This window comes from Dromiciops gliroides, chromosome 1 (genome assembly GCF_019393635.1).
Source record: "Dromiciops gliroides isolate mDroGli1 chromosome 1, mDroGli1.pri, whole genome shotgun sequence".
Classification (NCBI taxonomy): domain Eukaryota; kingdom Metazoa; phylum Chordata; class Mammalia; order Microbiotheria; family Microbiotheriidae; genus Dromiciops; species Dromiciops gliroides.
The window spans coordinates 548,213,979-548,231,297 of NC_057861.1; the positions used below are offsets into that span (position 1 = coordinate 548,213,979).

A 17,319-nucleotide genomic window follows, 5' to 3' on the forward strand; every position below is an offset into this window, starting at 1 on the left:
TTTCTTTTATTTTACTTTTTGGTGAGGCAATTGGGGTTAAGTGACTTGCCCAGGGTCACACAGCTAGTAAGTGTTAAGTGTCTGAGGCCGGATTTGAACTCAGGTCCTCCTGAATCCAGGGCTGGTGCTCTATCCACTACACCACCTAGCTGCCCCAATAAAATAATAATTTTTTTTTTAACAATCCTACCTTTTCAAATTCCATTTACAGAGTTCCTTGAACATATCTCATTCAGTTCAACAAGTATTTAGTAGCACCTACTATGTGCCCATTGTGTCAGACTCTTTGTGACTCTGTTTTGGGGTTTCCTTGGCAAAGACACTGGAGAAGTTTGCCATTTCCTTCTCCAGCTCATTTTACAGATGGGGAAACTGAGGTAAAGATACTAGAACGGTTTACCATTTCCTTCTCTGGCTCATTTACAGATGAGGAACTGAGGCCAACAGGGTGAAGTGACTTTCCCAGAATCGCACAGCTAGTAAGTGTCTGAGGCTGGTTTTGAATTCAGGTCTTCCTGACTCCAGGCTCAGTATCCAATGTGTCACCTAGCTTTAGGCACTGGGGATATAAGTTCCTGCTCTCAAAAATGTTCCAAACTTACTATTTCAGGGGACACAGGAAGAAGATGATAAAGGTTTGTTGACTTATTTTTGCAGCTTCTGGGAGTTATTGTTTGACCACAGGCTTTTTGTTCTTTTCATTTTTCAGAAAGTCCATTTCTTTTCCTTTAACCTTCTGCTTTATGGTCTCTCAAGCTTTAATAAAATTGTTCCCTCTCTTAAAAAATGTCCTATAGATAGGCCCTCCTCATACCATCCCAATAGCCCTAAGGATCCAGTCTTTAATTGCTTTTTACTTGCCACCACACCCTACTCTTCCCCCATGCCCAATCCTGTCAAATAAATAGAGCAAGAAAAGGGGAGAGGGTGTCGTTAGAGAGCAAAAACGGCACCTACTTGTTCTGGCAGGATCAGCCAGGATTCCCCCTGGCCCAGAAGACAATCAGATGCAAGAAAAGTACAGAATTAAGAATTCCTGCTGTTTCCAAAAAGACTGGGTAAAGAGAGGAAAGAACAAATCATCAGAGAAGGAGCTGGTGTACAGAGGCCTTCCCCCAGGATCCGCTGTTGAAAGCCATCTCAGAACAGTCTTCACAAGGTCAAAAAATGAATTATTTTGGCTCGGCTTTCTCGGGCTCTGAAGGAAATGTTATAAATACCATCTCAATTAATGACTGAACTTTCTAAAAGAAATTCTTTAAGCTTTCCTACATTAGCATAATTTAGAACAAAATTATAAGTTGTAAAAATGGCATTCGAGTCCTCTTGGTGTGGTACCTCCCAGAGGTAACAAATGTGCCCAAATCAGGAGACAATGCAAATGGAAATAAATGAGATCATACACATTCATCCCTATGGGGAAAGGTGTGGATTTAGAAAATAGCTCTTGGTATAGGAAATTTCTTTCTTTTTATCCTTGAAAGAGCATCGGGGTCATAGTAATCCACAGAATAAGTAATTCCACTGACTTCATGTCCATGCCTGGACAGACCAGTTGTGTATGTCTTTATGTTGGAACAATGTATGGAGCCTTGGACTTGGTAATCAGGAACGCTTCAACCTGACACGATGATTAGCTGTGTGACCCTGGGCAAGTCACTAAATATGTCTGCCTCAGTTTCCTCAGTTGAAAGATGGGGATCGTAGTAGCACTTATTTCCCAGGGTTGTTTGTGAGGATGAAATGAGATGATATTTGTAGAGGGCTTCACAAACTTTAAAATACTATATAAATGCTAGTTGTTGTTTTGTTAATATTAATAATATTAATATTATTATTATTATACCGACATATTAAAGGTGAGAAGAGTATTGGGTATGATCAACACAGAAGATTTCATGCAATGTTAGAGGTAGAAGTGACCCAAGATATTACCTAGTCCAATTTTTTTGTTTGTTTGTTTTTTTAAATTTCTTTATTTTTCCTAGTCCAATTTTATAAAAATTTTAAGAAATCGATGCTGGTTAGTGTTGAGATTGGGACAAACACCAAGATCTTCTGATGCTCAGCCCACTATTCTGTTCACTAAACCAAGATAATCTTTGGGGGTGGGGGGAGGGTTCAGGAAGGAGCTCTTTCATCAGCACGGGTATTTTCAGAAACACAGGTCAAAGCTTGAAGAGATCTCAAAGGTCATACAGTCCACTCAAGCCTGTAGAGGAATCCCACCTAAAGCCTGTTTGAAGACCTCCAGTGAAGGGGAAGGAGCTCTTTTCCCTCTGAGGCAGCTGATTCCACTTTTGTTATTTCATCATTCAGTCAGTCATGTTCTACTCACCATGACCCTATGGACTATACTGTTCAAGGAGTTTTCTCGGCAAAGACACTGGAATGCTCTGCCAATTCTTTCTCTAGTAGATTAATGCAAATGGAGGTTAAGCTGAGGGTCATACAGCTAATAAGTGTCTGAAGCCGGATTTGAACTCGAGTCTTCTTGTCTCCAGGCCCAGTGTTCTACCCACTGAACCACGCAGCTGATTCCATTTTTTTTTTTTTTAGTGAGGCAATTGGGGTTAAGTGACTTGCCCAGGGTCACACAGCTAGTAAGTGTTAAGTGTCTGAGGCCGGATTTGAACTCAGGTATTCCTGACTCCAGGGCCGGTGCTCTATCCACTGCACCATCTAGCTGCCCCGGCTGATTCCATTTTTAGACACTTCTAATTCTTAGGATTGTTTTCCGCTTATATTGAGCCAAATTTTACCTTTACAACTTTTCTCCATTCTATCCCATTGTTCTCAACAGTCAAATCAAAAAAGGCTTCCATAGGACAATTTTTCAGATACATAAAGGCGGCTCTCACCTTGCTCCCTCCCAAACAAAGTCATCCTTTCTCCAAGCTAAATAAGAATTTTTTTGGAGGTGGGGCACTGAGAGTTAAGTGACTTGCCCAGGGTCACATAGGGGGTGCTAGTAAGTATCAAGTGTCTGAGGCTGGATTTGAACTCAGGTACTCCTGAATCCAGGGCTGGTGCTTTATCCACCTAAATAAGAATTCTTATAGAGCATGGCTTACAGTCCTCTCCACCATCCTATGAACACTCAACTCCTATGAATAAGTTCTACTTATCAGTATCTTTCTTAAAATGTTGTACCAAGAACTGATCATAGTACTTCATTTAGTATGACCAAAGACAGCAGAACTTTATCACCTCCTTTATCCTGGATACTTCTCCCACATTCATTTATTCCTCTGAGTAGATGGGTTTTTGTGAGTTTCTAAGGGGGCAAGAAAATTCAGTACAGGGTTGCAGCATTATGGTTGTGAACCTCTCCAAATTAAGTTAGGTGGTCTTGGATAACAGGTATGGTCTATCCCTGGCTCTGTACCAGAAGCCTTCCCAGCTTGGGTAGAACCTGACAGGGCTTGCAGGGGCCCCTCTGGCAAAGGTCACTTCCAAGTCATGACAAGTCAGTAGACTTTATGATAAAAATAATACTTGCCCCTTTTGAACTCACCAAGGGCTGTTCACAGATTCCTCAACATCTCCAATACACCAGTGTGCATACGTGGGAGTGGGACTGGAGGGAGGGGAGAAGCTTTATTTACTTGGTTCAGAGGGTGGCAGCAGGCCAGAAAGACTCCATGGTTGGCTGGTTTGAGTCTACTTTTTTTTATTTTTTATTTTTATTTTTTAATTTTTTTAAGTGAGGCAACTGGGGCTAAGTGACTTGCCCAGGGTCACACATCTAGTAAGTGTTAAATGTCTGAGGCCGGATTTGAACCCAGGTACTCCTGACTCCAGGGCCGGTGCTCTATCCACTGCGCCACCTAGCTGCCCCTTTTTAATTTTTTTTAAAGAATATTTTTGTGAATTAAGTAATTATTGCTTATTTATCTTTTTTTTTTAGAGGCAATTGGGGTTAAGTTACTTGCCCAGGGTCATACAGTAAGTAAGTGTTAAGTGTCTGAGGCCAGATTTGAACTCAGGTCCTCCTGACTCCAGGGCTGGAGTTCTATCCACTGCGCCACCTAGCTGCCCCCTAGAAATGGCTTAAAGACCTTTGGGATGGAGAGCTCAGTGACCATGGGACTATCAATATTGGCACTTGTTCTCTTGGTGGGGCTTTCTGACTAGGGGTTCCCTCTGTGCCCCAGGAAGATAGGTTGGTTAGAAGCCTGAATCAAGATTCCGTTGTCCAGAATTTACATGAAACTTGAATGTTTACAAAATGCTGGATCATTTGATCCAAACAAAAACCCTGTGTGGGGGCGGCAGTGTCGGGGGTGGGGGGGGGGCGGCTGGGGGATACTATTATAACCCACATTTTACAGATGCGGAAACTGAGGCTGAGAGAAATTGAGTGACACCCAGCTAATCAGTTTCAAGGGCAGCATTCGACCTTGGGCATTTCTGACTCCACATCCTGTGTTCCACCCACCACACCACCTAGATGTAGACAGTGGGGTATAGCCAGGGAAATACCCTAAACTTGGATTCAGAAGATCTGAGTCCAAGCTCTGCCATGTATCATGTGCCTTTAATCATTTAACTTCTCTGAAGCTCAGTAATATCCTAATACTTATACTAACAACCTCACACGACTATTCTGAATATAAAGGGAGAGAATGTACATAAAGCATTTTGGAGGTATAAAACGTCTAAACAAAATTAAGCTATGATTATTATTCCATCAACTTGACCATAAATTTGTTTCTTACCCTGACTTGATTTCCCCATCTGCAAAAGGAAGACACAAATTTCACCCATCTATTTTACAGTGTTATAAGGACTATTGTGTGGGGTCCCAGGCTTTTCTGTCTATGAGACAATGACATTGAGTAAACAGTAGCACACGCATTTCTTCCTATAATTAGCTTGTATGATAGGTTCATAGATTTAAAGTTGGAAAGAACCTTGGAGGCCACTGAGTCCAAACCCCTCATTTTATAGATGAGGAAACTGAGGTTGACCGAGGTTAAGTGACTTGCCTAGGGCCACATAACTAATAAGTTCATGAAGCAGGATTTGAATTCAGGTCTTCCTAACTCCAAAGCCTAGCCCTCCATCCACTTCGATACCTCACTGCCACTTGTCAGGCTAATGACCTAGTGTCATTTTGATTGTCAGCTTAAAAACACTTTAAAAAAAGAAGAAAAAGAAAATGGAGGTAACAAAATTATCTTCTTTAAAAATTCCCCCGCCATAAAGAGGGGTGAGCTCACCAGGAATGCTAATGATTCTTTTGACACAGCTGTCATAATTGGGTTAAAGAAAAGGAACCTGCAACACTGATAAATTCCCAATCAGATTTAAGAAAAGCAAAAGAGAAAATGAAATCTGTTTTACTCACAGGGGATTAAATATTAATTATCTCCTCATATCAATCCTAATGCTACATGACATCCAAGTAGAAACTCTCCTCAAGATAAACAAGTTGGCACCAACCATCTTTTAGAAGGTAGTTTTCTCGGCAGTGTTTCCTGGCTGCTCTCTTTGTCTTCATTGCCAACATCAAGTTTAAACAGCTGCCTGTTTATAGATCAAAAGAGGTTTGGGCCTGATGACTGGTTGGGTGTCACTCTAATCAACAAAGAGGGCTTTTTCTCCCCTTCCTCCATAAACTCACCCACTGACAATGCAAGATGATCCTCTGTGGCTACCTTCAAAGAGTTTGGGGCAGGGTCCTCTCTGGAGAAGAGGTTCCTTGTCTATAAAATGAAGGAGCTAGACTCAATGATCTCTGAGGTCTCCTCCACCTGTATATCGATGATCCTATTGAGTCTAGCTCCACTTATCTGGTGAGGAAAACGAGGCAGACAGAAAGAATGACTTCCCCAGGGTCACACAGCTAGTTAGTGTCTGAGACAAGATTTGAACTCAGATCTTCTCGACTCCAGGCCCAACACTCTTATTTACTATGCCAGGGCTTCTTAAACTTTTTCTACTCATGACTCCTTTTTGCCCAAGAATTTTTTACATGACACTTGGCATATATGTATATAAAATAGGTATATATAACCTTTTACTGTTGCCAAATTTTTCATGACCCCAACATTCAGTTAGTTATGTGACCCCCAAATAGGATCATGACCCACATTTGGGTTTGTGTGTGTGTGTGTGTGTGTGTGTGTGTGTGTGTGTGTGTGTGTGTGTGAGGCAATTGGGGCTAAGTGACTTGCCCAGGGTCACACAGCTAGCCAGTGTCAATTATTTGAGGCCGGATTTGAACTCAGGTACTCCTGAATCCAGGGCCGGTGCTCTATCCACTGTGCCACCTAGCTGCCTCCATGACCCACATTTTAAGAAGCTTTGCACTATGCCAGTCTTATGACAAATTCCAACGCCTCAAGAAAAAAACATATTCTCCATCTGTCCTTCTGCAAGAAAGGCTACAGACATTCTCACAACATTCTGACAGCAGAATGGAACAATTATTCAATCAATAAGTTTTTATTACAAGTCTTCTACATGCCGGGCACTTGATAGGTATATAATGAATGAAATAATCCTACTTTTGAGGAGCTTCCATTCGAGTCAATGGCAGAAATTAGTACAGGAAAGGAGAATTTTAAAAATGAGTTTGCCCATAAGAGAGAGAGCCACTAGGTGAGAAGATTATGCTTCTCCTGCTAATCTTACACTAGTGTGGGTGCAAAGGTACTATTGAAACAAATGAACGTGTCTTGATCCTAAAAAAAACAAACAAGCCAAAAAAACTTTAAAGTTCCTGGGTTGTTTTGCAGCCCAGGAAGAAACCATCAAAACTGATGTATCTGACAGAGTGGAGGGTCAAAGGATACAGCACCATTCCTGGCCCAGGGAGGATGCTTGTATAGAACATTAGTAATGCAAGTTTTCTGCCAAGAAAACAACTGGCATCTCCCTCCTGTGGGATGGGACCTACTTATGTAAACCATGGGCTCCACCCTGTGTCTTGTACAAAGATGACCGCATGTCTAGAGAAGATCCTGGGTCACCATCAATCAATGACAAGTATTTTTATTAAGGGGTTACTATGTGGCAGGCACTGTGTAAGAAAGACACTGGGGATCCAAGTATACAGGATGAAATGATGCCTGCTTTCCCAATGAGCTGGTGGTGGTGGTTGCTGTTGCTCAGTTATTTTTCAGTCCTGTCTGAATCTTTGTCAACTTCTTTGGGGTTTTAGATACTGGAGTTGTTTGCTGTTTCCTTCTCCATCTTGGTTTACAGATGAGGAAACTGAGGCAAGCAGGGTTAAGAGACTTGCCCAAGGTCACACAGCTAGTAAGGGTACGAGGCCAGATTTGAACTCATGAAGATGAGTCTTCCCAGCACTAGCCTAGCACTCTATCCTCTGCACCACCTAGCTGCCAGTCCTAATAAACTTACAACCTACCTAATGAGGAAAAGAACAAGAAACAGCTGGTAACACAAATTAATGAAGATCTGGCCTAAATTCTATTTTTCCATCCTCCCCTACTTCACAAGGCACTTGTCCTCTCTAAAGTAAAGACTTTTATTGAAATTTCTCACACTCACCAACTTACCATCACCCCAAGAAGCCATCCTTAGCAATGTCATAATTATTGGCTGACAATAAGTTGCCTTCTAGCTGTATGGTACTGATGGAGGTTGGGGGGGTGGGATAGTGACTCACTCCTCCTCCACAGCTCTAGACAGAACAATAGGTCTTAGGAAAGTGGGCCGCATGCCTCATTTGACTGGACTGAGGAGGCTCTTCCTAGACAACAGGTCAGAATCCCCTTGATTGCCTTGAAAAGGAGAGAGGAGACCCAACTCCGCTAACTCTTCTTTATGGAAGAACCTCAAAAGCAGAAAGGACTGGATTGCCTCCGCCCCGCCCCCAAACAAAAGCAAACCTTCCTAGATCCTAGCAAGAAAGAATATGACTAGAAGCACATGGTCAGACCACACAAGAAGCAGTGAGGAGCCCTCAAGGCCAGTCTTCTGAGTGTCCTACTCTCTTTCTTCCAGATGGACAAGGGAACAGAAAGCGATGACCATTTCGTTTGCCTTTTCTTTTTCTCTTGAAGGATGGAGCATCAGGGAGCATCACAGCATTTCACTTTTTTTTGAGGAGGAAAGGGTGCAGTAGTGAAGAAGAATATTGGTTTTCCCACCATGTAGGCAGAAAGGCCATTAGAATTCTTTTCTCCTTTCTTTTAGGAGTTGGGAAATCAATGGAGTATGCCTAACTGGACCCAGAAGAGATCACTGCTATCTTCTTTTCAGGAATGTTTGTGTTTCTCATGTCTTTAGTATTATTGTTAAGGAGTACTCTATGTTCTTAAATTAAAAGAAGATATTTTGATGGACTTTTATATTCACTGAGCTAAAAAGTTCGCCAACAGTCCATGTACTTGACCTCTCTCATTAAATCTCTGTCTCTCTCTTCCTGTCTGTCTGTCTCTCTATCTCTGTCTGTCCTTCCCCATCTCTTCTCCCTTCTACCTGTCTCCTCTTTCTGTCTCTGTCTCTCCAGCAAAATTCTCTTCTGTGTTTATCTTGCTAAGCATTTTATTTATTGTAATTCCTAAGAAGATCTCTAGAGCATTGGCCCTTAACAGATTTGGTCTGTTACTGTCTCATGAACAATCTTTGAAAACAGAAGCATGGGATGGTGGGAAAGGACCTGGTTTGGCAGTTCTAAGACTGGAATTTGGGTCCCGATTCTGCTACTTATGACCAGGGTGACCTTGGACAAATAACTTACCCTTTTTTGAGAGCAGATTTTGCTAGCAAAGAGAAACTATAGGGGGGGAGCTAGTTGGCGCAGTGGATAAAACACTGGCCCTGGATTCAGGAGGACCTGAGTTCAAATTTGGTTTCAGACACTTGACACTTACTAGCTGTGTGACCTTGGACAAGTCACTTAACCCTCATTGCTCCACCAAAAAAAAAAAGACTATAAAGACCCTGGGGGCCACTGAAACCAACTTCGCTGGCTCCACACACTTTCTTATGGTTTAATTTCCTTTCTAGGGTTAAATTTTCTCACCTGCAAAATATGAGGAAACTGGACTTAGGATCCATAGGATATAGCGAGGGAAAGGGTCTTAGAAACCAGTTAGATCGACCCTCCTCATTTTCCAGAGGAGGAAACTGAGGTTTACAGAGGTTAGGTGACTTGCCCACAATGGTCATCTGTAGCAGAGAAGACTCTAAATCCAATACTCCTAGATGCTGTCTAAGGCCACTTCAAGGTCTAAATCCCATGATCTCATAAGCAGGAGCAGAAAAAGCTTATGTTTGCACTCAGATGTCTATAAGTTTTCCCCACTCCTGTTTCCTAAGGCATTTCAGCTTCTCCCAGGTCAAGTTTGCATTCATGCAGATCAAGTATTACCTCCACCAAAGCCTAGGAGAAGGATATTAGCTGAGAGTTTAGCTTTTCCTTTCCTAGGGAGATTTCTTAAGTCCCTACCCCCATCCCTCTTTCCCCCCCCTTCGATTTACACAGCTCAGAAAACCAAAAGACAGAATGGCTTGTCCCCAATAGTAAACGTTTTACAACCTCCCTCACATTCACAATGAGGCAATAAGGAGCAGCTCAAAGTTAGTTATGAGGAATAAAATTTTAAACTGCACTTTGTCTCATGGGGGGAAAATGAGCATGTCACTGTCTCCACTGAAATCGGTCTGCAACCGCCATTCTGCTTAGGAGAATGGATGCTGCCTCAGGATGAACAACAATCTATTCAGTTTAGGATCCCAATTTCAAAAATCATTAAACAAATACCTCAGACGCAGCAAAGAGGTAGACAGTATTAAGCAGTTAAGGAAGAGGTTGAAAAAAATATGACTGCAATTTGAATAAGAAATGCCCTTTTATGGGCACATCAAACAATGATTGGTCAGCACAGGATGGAGGGATGGGATGGGCTGGTTACTGAACAGAGCCAAGGTTAATTTCTAAGGTCTTGAAGGTTCTGTCCTCATATTATCCCCCAAATGAGGGGCTGATTCCCCCCTGGTCCTCCCTACCCTTTTTTGGAAAATAAAAGCTTGGGATCTTGGGATACTTTTAAGTGCTCTGAGGAATTCAGATGAATTTAAGCAAACAGACCATTTTCAGGTAGGTGAAGGGCTGTTTTAGAGTCTTGTGATTGCATTCTCCTATTTACTAATGAGATAGCAAATAGAAACTGGCTGAGAGCTCAGGGAGAAGGCTTTAACTATAGGACCATCTTATCCATGAGAACTGTTAAACATGAGCGTACATAGGCATGGCTCTGAGGGAGACCTAAGAATCTTCAATCACAGGCTAGATACTTTCTGCCTGTGATGATTTCAATTCAGCCCTTTCTGGCTTAACAGGGTCCAATTTTGTGGCCAACAATGACTATCCTCAAAAATATAGGCAGAGATAGGGGTGCATCAAAGAAGGACCGTGGAGGTTAGAGACCTAGCAGGTGCTCCTCCATGATGCTTATGGCATTGAATCGCGAACTAAAGAATTAGGTAGTAAGGAGCTTGCTCAGGCTTTATAGACTTCAGTTCCTCACTGGGCACTGGTGGATGAGACAGGATCAATGAGGAGGGGTACTAATGAAAGACAACAAAATGAGAAAACGAGGCAGCCACTAAAACACAAGGTTTAGTGCTCTCCCATGATCCCTGCATCTGCTCAGGAACTGAAAGCAATGGGTACCACGAGGGACTCTGCTTGTTGGGACAGGCTTCATGAGCATCCTTGCCTCTGAATATCATGTTAAGTGCTCTGATGGATGGAAAGTTTGGGACTCTCTTGCTTTTTCTACTCCCATTTCCCTCTCTGGAGGGCCCTGAAGGGAGTGAATATTTAAAGCTATAGGTAGGGGGCAGAGGGATCTCACTCAGCCCCTGCCCCCAAAATGCCCATGAACCCAGAGGAGGGGGCACAGTTATGAGGATAAGGATCAAACTATCTGGATGGTCCTAAGGACAAGGGGTAGAATCCTTAATTAGCTGGCTCAGGGAAAAAAAATAGCAGTCAGGGAGAGGGGGAGTAAACAAATCTCTTTTTGGACAAGGGAGCTTGCTTTCTGTTCATCTGGAAATGGACTGCTAAAGTAGCCATGTGAACATTTCAGTTTAAAGCTGGCACTTTGGAAACCTCTCTCCGGCTCTCTGAGCAAAAGACCTGAGCCATTTAGGATCGGGAGATTCAGGGCCTGTTTACAAAGCTTGGCTCTTGCTGCCTGAAAAGCCACCCGCTGGGCAACACTTGCTTATCTATTGATTCACAAAGGTCGCTTAAGGGGTTATAATTATGCAAAATATTTTTCAATACATTTGGTTCCTTATTTTGAGGAAAAGAGAGAGAAAACGTTGAACAACGCCCCCCCCCCATTTAATTAGTGGAACAGCCAGGGCCAATTGTGTTGTCATTAAAATGTTAGATAGTCTTCACACCAGCTTCCTGAGTTGGGAATTGGAGGCTCAAATTGGGCACTAAACTCTGATGATGCTAACAGAAGGTCATTGTGGCTATTATAAGCCACATGGAATTAGAAACTGAGGAACATACAAAATTTGAGGCATACTGTGTGAGGGTTTTTTGGTTTTGTTTTGCCTGTGCATGTTTTCTCTATTTCTTCTCACCTTCTCTGTCTATCTCTTCTTTTAGTAGGATCATTATAAATCACAAAACCATAGACTCATAAAAAGAGATTGCAAGTCAGGAGGACCTGAGTTCAAATACAGCCTCAGACACTTGACACTTACTAGCTGTGTGACCCTGGGCAAGTCACTTAACCCCAATTGCCTCACCCCAAAAAAAAAAAAAAAGAGAGATTGCAGGGCCCTTAGAGTGTGTTGGGGGGAGGGTGTTTTGTGTATATGGAGAAGAAGGGAAAGAGGAGTTGTTAAATACCTACTATGTGCCAGGCACTGTGCTCAGTGCTTTGGAATGGTATCTCATTTGATCCTCCACAACAACCCTGTGAGGAAGGGGCTACTATGATTCCCATTTTAGAGTTGAGGGAACTGAGGTAAACAGAGCTTATGTGATTTGACCAGGGTCATATAGTTAGTAAGTGTTTGAGGAAAGATTTGAACTCAGGTCTTCCTGATTCTAGCACTCTATCCTAGTGCTTACCTCTTCTCTACCTTCAACCCCCGTGTGTGTGTGTGTCTGTGTGTGCGCACGCGTATGCGTATGTGTGAATATACGTATGGGAGGCACAGGAGATACAGGTCTAGAGTCAGGAACACTAATCTTCCTGAGTTCAAATCTGGCCTCATATGCTTCCTGGCTGTGTGACCCTGGGCAAGTCACTTAACCCTGTCTGCCTGCAAACTACCCCAGTATCTTTGCTAAGAAAATCCCAATGGGGTCACGAAGAGTTAGACAAGACTGAAATGACTAAAGAAAAAAACAGTATGCATTTATATATCCACATGTATGTGTATATATGTATACACATGTAAGTATATGTATATATGAATGTCTAAGTATATGTCTCCTCTTTTACAGAAGAGAAACGTAACAACCAGAGAGAAGCCAAAGTATCAAGCATTTGTAGGTACTGTAGCTTGTCCAAGGTTACAGTTAGCAACATGAAGAACTGGGACTAGAACCCAGAACTGTATTATGGAAGGTGGCTATTATATTGGTGTCAATTAGGAAGTAAAAAAAAATTAGAACTAATGTGGAAATAGGTCATTTGGTGAAGAAAAATAGATCTGATGATAATAAATATCCTGAATGGTTGAAAAATTAAAGGAACTTTCCCCCCTATTGCTTTCTTCTTCCATCTTTCCTGTGCTAGAATAAAATATATATCTTTTCCTAAAATTTGGGATTCACCTCAGTGTTTGCTCTGTTGTTTGGCAGAGTAGGTAACTTGCTTTACATACATTGTACTTTTAGGGCCTCTACCTTAAAAGGCTTCCTTCTGTAGGGGATACCAATGGGATACCATTCTAGTTGGCCTGAAATTCCCCCCATTAGCATTTTTTTCTCTCCCTGATGATTGTGGGGCCATTGCCTCCAGGTCTCTGTGAAAACTGATGTGTGTGACCCAGGAGAAGGATGACCTTGGAAGCTTCAAAGACACTGGCCCTAAGACACAATAGAGGGACATGTCAAAATGAAAAGATGAGATGGAGGAAAGAGGGATTTCTGGGCATGGCTGTGAAAAGCTGTAAACAAAGGGATGTGTGTGGTTGGAATGGAAAAGAGGCAGTGTAAGATCAGTGGGTGTGAGTCCAGAGAATGCCCCTGGAGCTTGAAAAGAGGTCACTTATCAGATGGGGTACAGAGAGAATCTGTCATGCAAGTAATCATGCCTAAGGTTTTTGCTATAGCTGTTTGCCCTGGTCACTTCTGGACTCCTCTGTTCCTTCTAGAGGCTCTCTTCACAGCTGAGAATGATCAGGAGCCATCACCCTTCTAGGAAAGGTCACAAATGAGGAAGCCTGAGTCCCTGGGCTGGCAGCAGTGAGGGTCAGACTCTTGAATCCTGTTGGATGGGAGAAGAGCTACCACACTTACACATGCAGCAGGCACTATTTCAGCTAATAAAGAGGAGAACATTACTCTGAGGAGCGGACAAGTGGCATATTAGCACATTTGACTATTAAATTAATACTGAATTAGTGTGCTTAATTGATCTAAATTACCTCAGTCCCAGCTGATGTTGGCAACTTAAGCCTTGCTTTATGTATGAGTGTCAGGATTCATTAAAGATTTTGGCAAGAGGGCTCTGGAGTTTAAAGGTGATCATGGGCCTGGGAAAAATGGGAAGGTGAGAGGTCCTCTCTGCTAGAGACTCTCCCTATGTCTAGTTCCAGTTCAGCCCCCTTGGTGAGCTGACTCTGCCAACTAGAGCATGGCCTGCCAATCATCTGCATAGGATGCTCTCACACCTCAAGAAGTGGCTTATGTTCTGCCACACAGCAATATTGTGATACTGGGCTTAATCCAATTACCATGCACATATATCTGCTTTAAATGATCATTCCAGGACAGATCAAATCTAGCCTGGAGCAAGGTATGGTGCTTTTCTACTACTATGGCTTTGTTGTTTAACATGGAGACAGGGAACAACTTAATGGGGATACATGGGGCTCCTCACTCTCTGCTATGGGTTATGGGAATAACACTCAGTATCTGCACAAAGCCAGGTAACTCAATGCTTCCAGGAAACCTTTTCTTATTAACGCTATCCCATTCCCATCTATCCTCATTGCTGAGCCCCATCACTATTTAACAGTGTCCAAGGTGATGTAAATACTGAAGGCTTTAGAATTTTGTGAGCAAGAGGCATTGCTAGTGTGGGAACTCCTTTCACTGAGGCAGATTTCAACCTGGGATAGGTTATGGGATAACAACTGAACCTATGATTTCATTGACATAGGGAACACCGAGATGAAGGAAGTCCTTTCACCAATACGGGTCAGCACCTTGGATACTGAGAGGTCAAGTGATCTGCCTGGAGTCATACAGCCAACACGTGTCTGAGGTAGGACCTCAACCAAATCTTCTTGGCTTCTAGGTCACAGCTCTATCCATTAGGCCAGACTGTCTCTATGACCTAGTAGGTAGAGTATAGAGTATTGCAATAATCAACACTTATACGCATAGCCTTCAAAATGCCACAGGCACTTTTAAACTTTAACAATTTATGTTGAAGGCATGACAAAGCCAATCTCTAAACGGCATTAAAAGGAGAGTCAAATCCAGTTGAGAAAAATAGTACTGTATGATTCACACTGTATATCCTTATGTCAAATCCTAAGGCAAATAGAAAGAGAAGAGAGTGGCCAGTCTTAGAGCCATGTCGGTTTTTCCAATAGTTTAAGATAAAAACCACGGTACCTTGCGTTGTCTCGGCCATGTGATTTCAAGAAGTTCATGTCCCGATATCGAGAGAGAAATGCCACCAACTGGTCATTCGTTCTGTGGAAACAAATAGGAAGAAAAAAAATCAGTATCTTCCAAGGAACCTGAGGTCATTTGGAATCATGCCTATCAGCTCCTATCTGTGTCTTTGGATCCAAGAAGAAATGGTAACTGAAGGGTCAAGATAAGTTTTCTGACCCACAGCTAGTCAAAGGCAAAGTGGAATTTAGGGTGTTCCTTAATGAAACAGGGAGATAACCCAGATGTTCAGCAGCCTTAAGAGGTTTCATAGCCTTCAAGACCCAAGAGGTCTAAGTTTTCCTACTTTCTCCCTACGCTGGATTACTTTTTAAGCCATGCTCTTCTCCCAGCCCTCCTCACCATTTTTTTTTTTTTTAATTCAGAGACCCAACAAGCCTATTATTTGGCCAGTTTGCTGAACCCTGGTCTTGACCAACCTCCAATTTAACAGATGAGGAACCTGAGTTCTGGGAAAGTTAAATGATGAGAGAGAGAGAGAGAGAGAGAGAGAGAGAGAGAGAGAGAGAGAGAGAGAGAGAGAGAGAGAGAGAGAGAGAGAGATGGAACCTTCACATTGGAAGAAACTGAGGCCTACAGGGATTAAATGATTTATCCAAGGTCACCTACATAGTAAGTAGCTGAGGTGAGATCTGAAGTGAGGTCCTTTGCCTTCTCTAGGGATGGACTGTGAGAGTTTAAGTTCAGAATCATGGTTCTGGCACAGTGCGAGATACAACATTTTTTTATTGTTGTTTGTTTGTTTTTTGTGAGGCAATAGGGGTTAAGTGACTTGCCCAGAGTCACACAGCTAGTGAGTGTCAAGTGTCTGAGGCTGGATTTGAACTCAGGTCCTCCTGAATCCAGGGCCAGTGCTTTATACACTGCGCCACCTAACTGCCCCCAACATTATTTTTTAAAAGACCTTTGCTGTACTCTACTTATTGGTTTGTTATTATTCTAATTTGGAAATAGTCAAAGAAGCACAGAATGCTAGCCAGTGAGAAAGGACCTTGAGACTTTTAGCTTATTTCTCTACCCCATGGAGGAATCCCCCAATGTTCTGGTGATACAGCAAAGCTTTGGGGTTTTTTCAGTGCCCCAAATAGGGCTTAACAGATAATATTTCTTAGACGTCACTGACAAGGTGGCCTAGCATTGCCCTGGTGTCAAGGAAAGCCCCTCATGGATATGGAAATCTTACTCTCTTAGCCTTCAATAAGACCTCTACCCCATAGTGCTTAATGACATTTAACAGTTCTTATTTCTTTTTGTTATCCATAGCCTACCTCCCAAACAAGATGTTATTCTCTTCAGGGACAGAGACTACATCTCCAGTATTTGGCAATGCCCTACCCACATAATACATTTAGTGCATATTTGCTGATAATGACGGTTCTTACATCCTGCATCCCCCCCCATCGTCTACATCTATGCTCTTGACCAAGATTACCCAGCTCATATGTCCCCAAATATTCCTAAAATCAGCTCTGTGTCCAATCTCCTCCTTCTCCTAACATTGAGGGTTTGTGGTCCTGACCCCTTAAACAAACATAAGCTGACCAACTCTCAGTGCTTTGAACTTGGGCTGACCCTCAGTATGGGGGAAATAATTCTTACTAGCCTCAGCATTGGGAAGATTCTTTTGGAAGACCTGAGTTCAAATCTGACATGTGTGACTTTACTTCTATTTGACTTAATCCACTGGAGAAGGAAATGGCAAAGCACTCCAATATCTTTGCCAAGAAAACTCCACGGACAGCACTGGAGTGCTATGGTCCAAAGGGTTATAAAGAGTTAGACACAATTGAATGACTAACCAACAACTATGATAGGGAACATCATGGTGGGAAGTTGGGCTCAAACTGCCCCCCCTACCCAGACATACTGTCATATACTCTGACAGTTGCATCCCCATGGATCACAGGCCTGAGGAGAATTTCCAACAGGGGCGCCTCAGTCCACCCTGTTCAATGTGTCTGGGCCTGTTCCAAACTCCACACAGGAGAATCAGCCTCTCTTTCCCCTAAGGGAGGCAGATACCTCACCTAGTTTCCACTACATTCCTGAGGTCAGCATCCAGCCCCCAGTCTAATTATTGTACATTTCCTTCACTGAGCCACGATGATTGTCAGGTCCAATCCCACACAATTCCATTGTTTTAGAAATTATTTGCACAGTGAAACTCATTATTTCCCTTTCCCATCTCTTCCCTGGCCACCTTCACTCACTGTAACAACATCTGCACGAGCAGATAGAAAGCACCTGGGTCAGGAGTCAGGAAGTGAAGATGCTAGCCCCTGCTCTTCCATTAACATTCCCCCATGACTTAGTTTATCAACTTATAAAATTGATAAGAATCAATTTTTAAAATAACAGCCCTTGTCTTATATAATCCCTGTGAGGTTGTTTAGAGATCATGAGAGGCAGAAGAACACCAAACTTGAAATCAGCAAGAGCTGGGTTAA

The 17,319-nt window shown here is 42.6% G+C and overlaps 1 protein-coding gene across 2 annotated transcripts in view; it reads right to left on the reverse strand.

The window, feature by feature from the left end:
* XYLT1 (xylosyltransferase 1) overlaps positions 1–17,319 on the reverse strand; it is a 418,011-nt gene that overhangs the window by 57,096 nt on the left and 343,596 nt on the right. For both annotated transcript variants that reach the window (XM_043973444.1, XM_043973452.1), the window contains one exon: positions 14,810–14,890. In XM_043973444.1, coding sequence (XP_043829379.1) covers positions 14,810–14,890 — 81 coding nt within the window. The remainder of the gene's footprint in view (positions 1–14,809; positions 14,891–17,319) is intronic.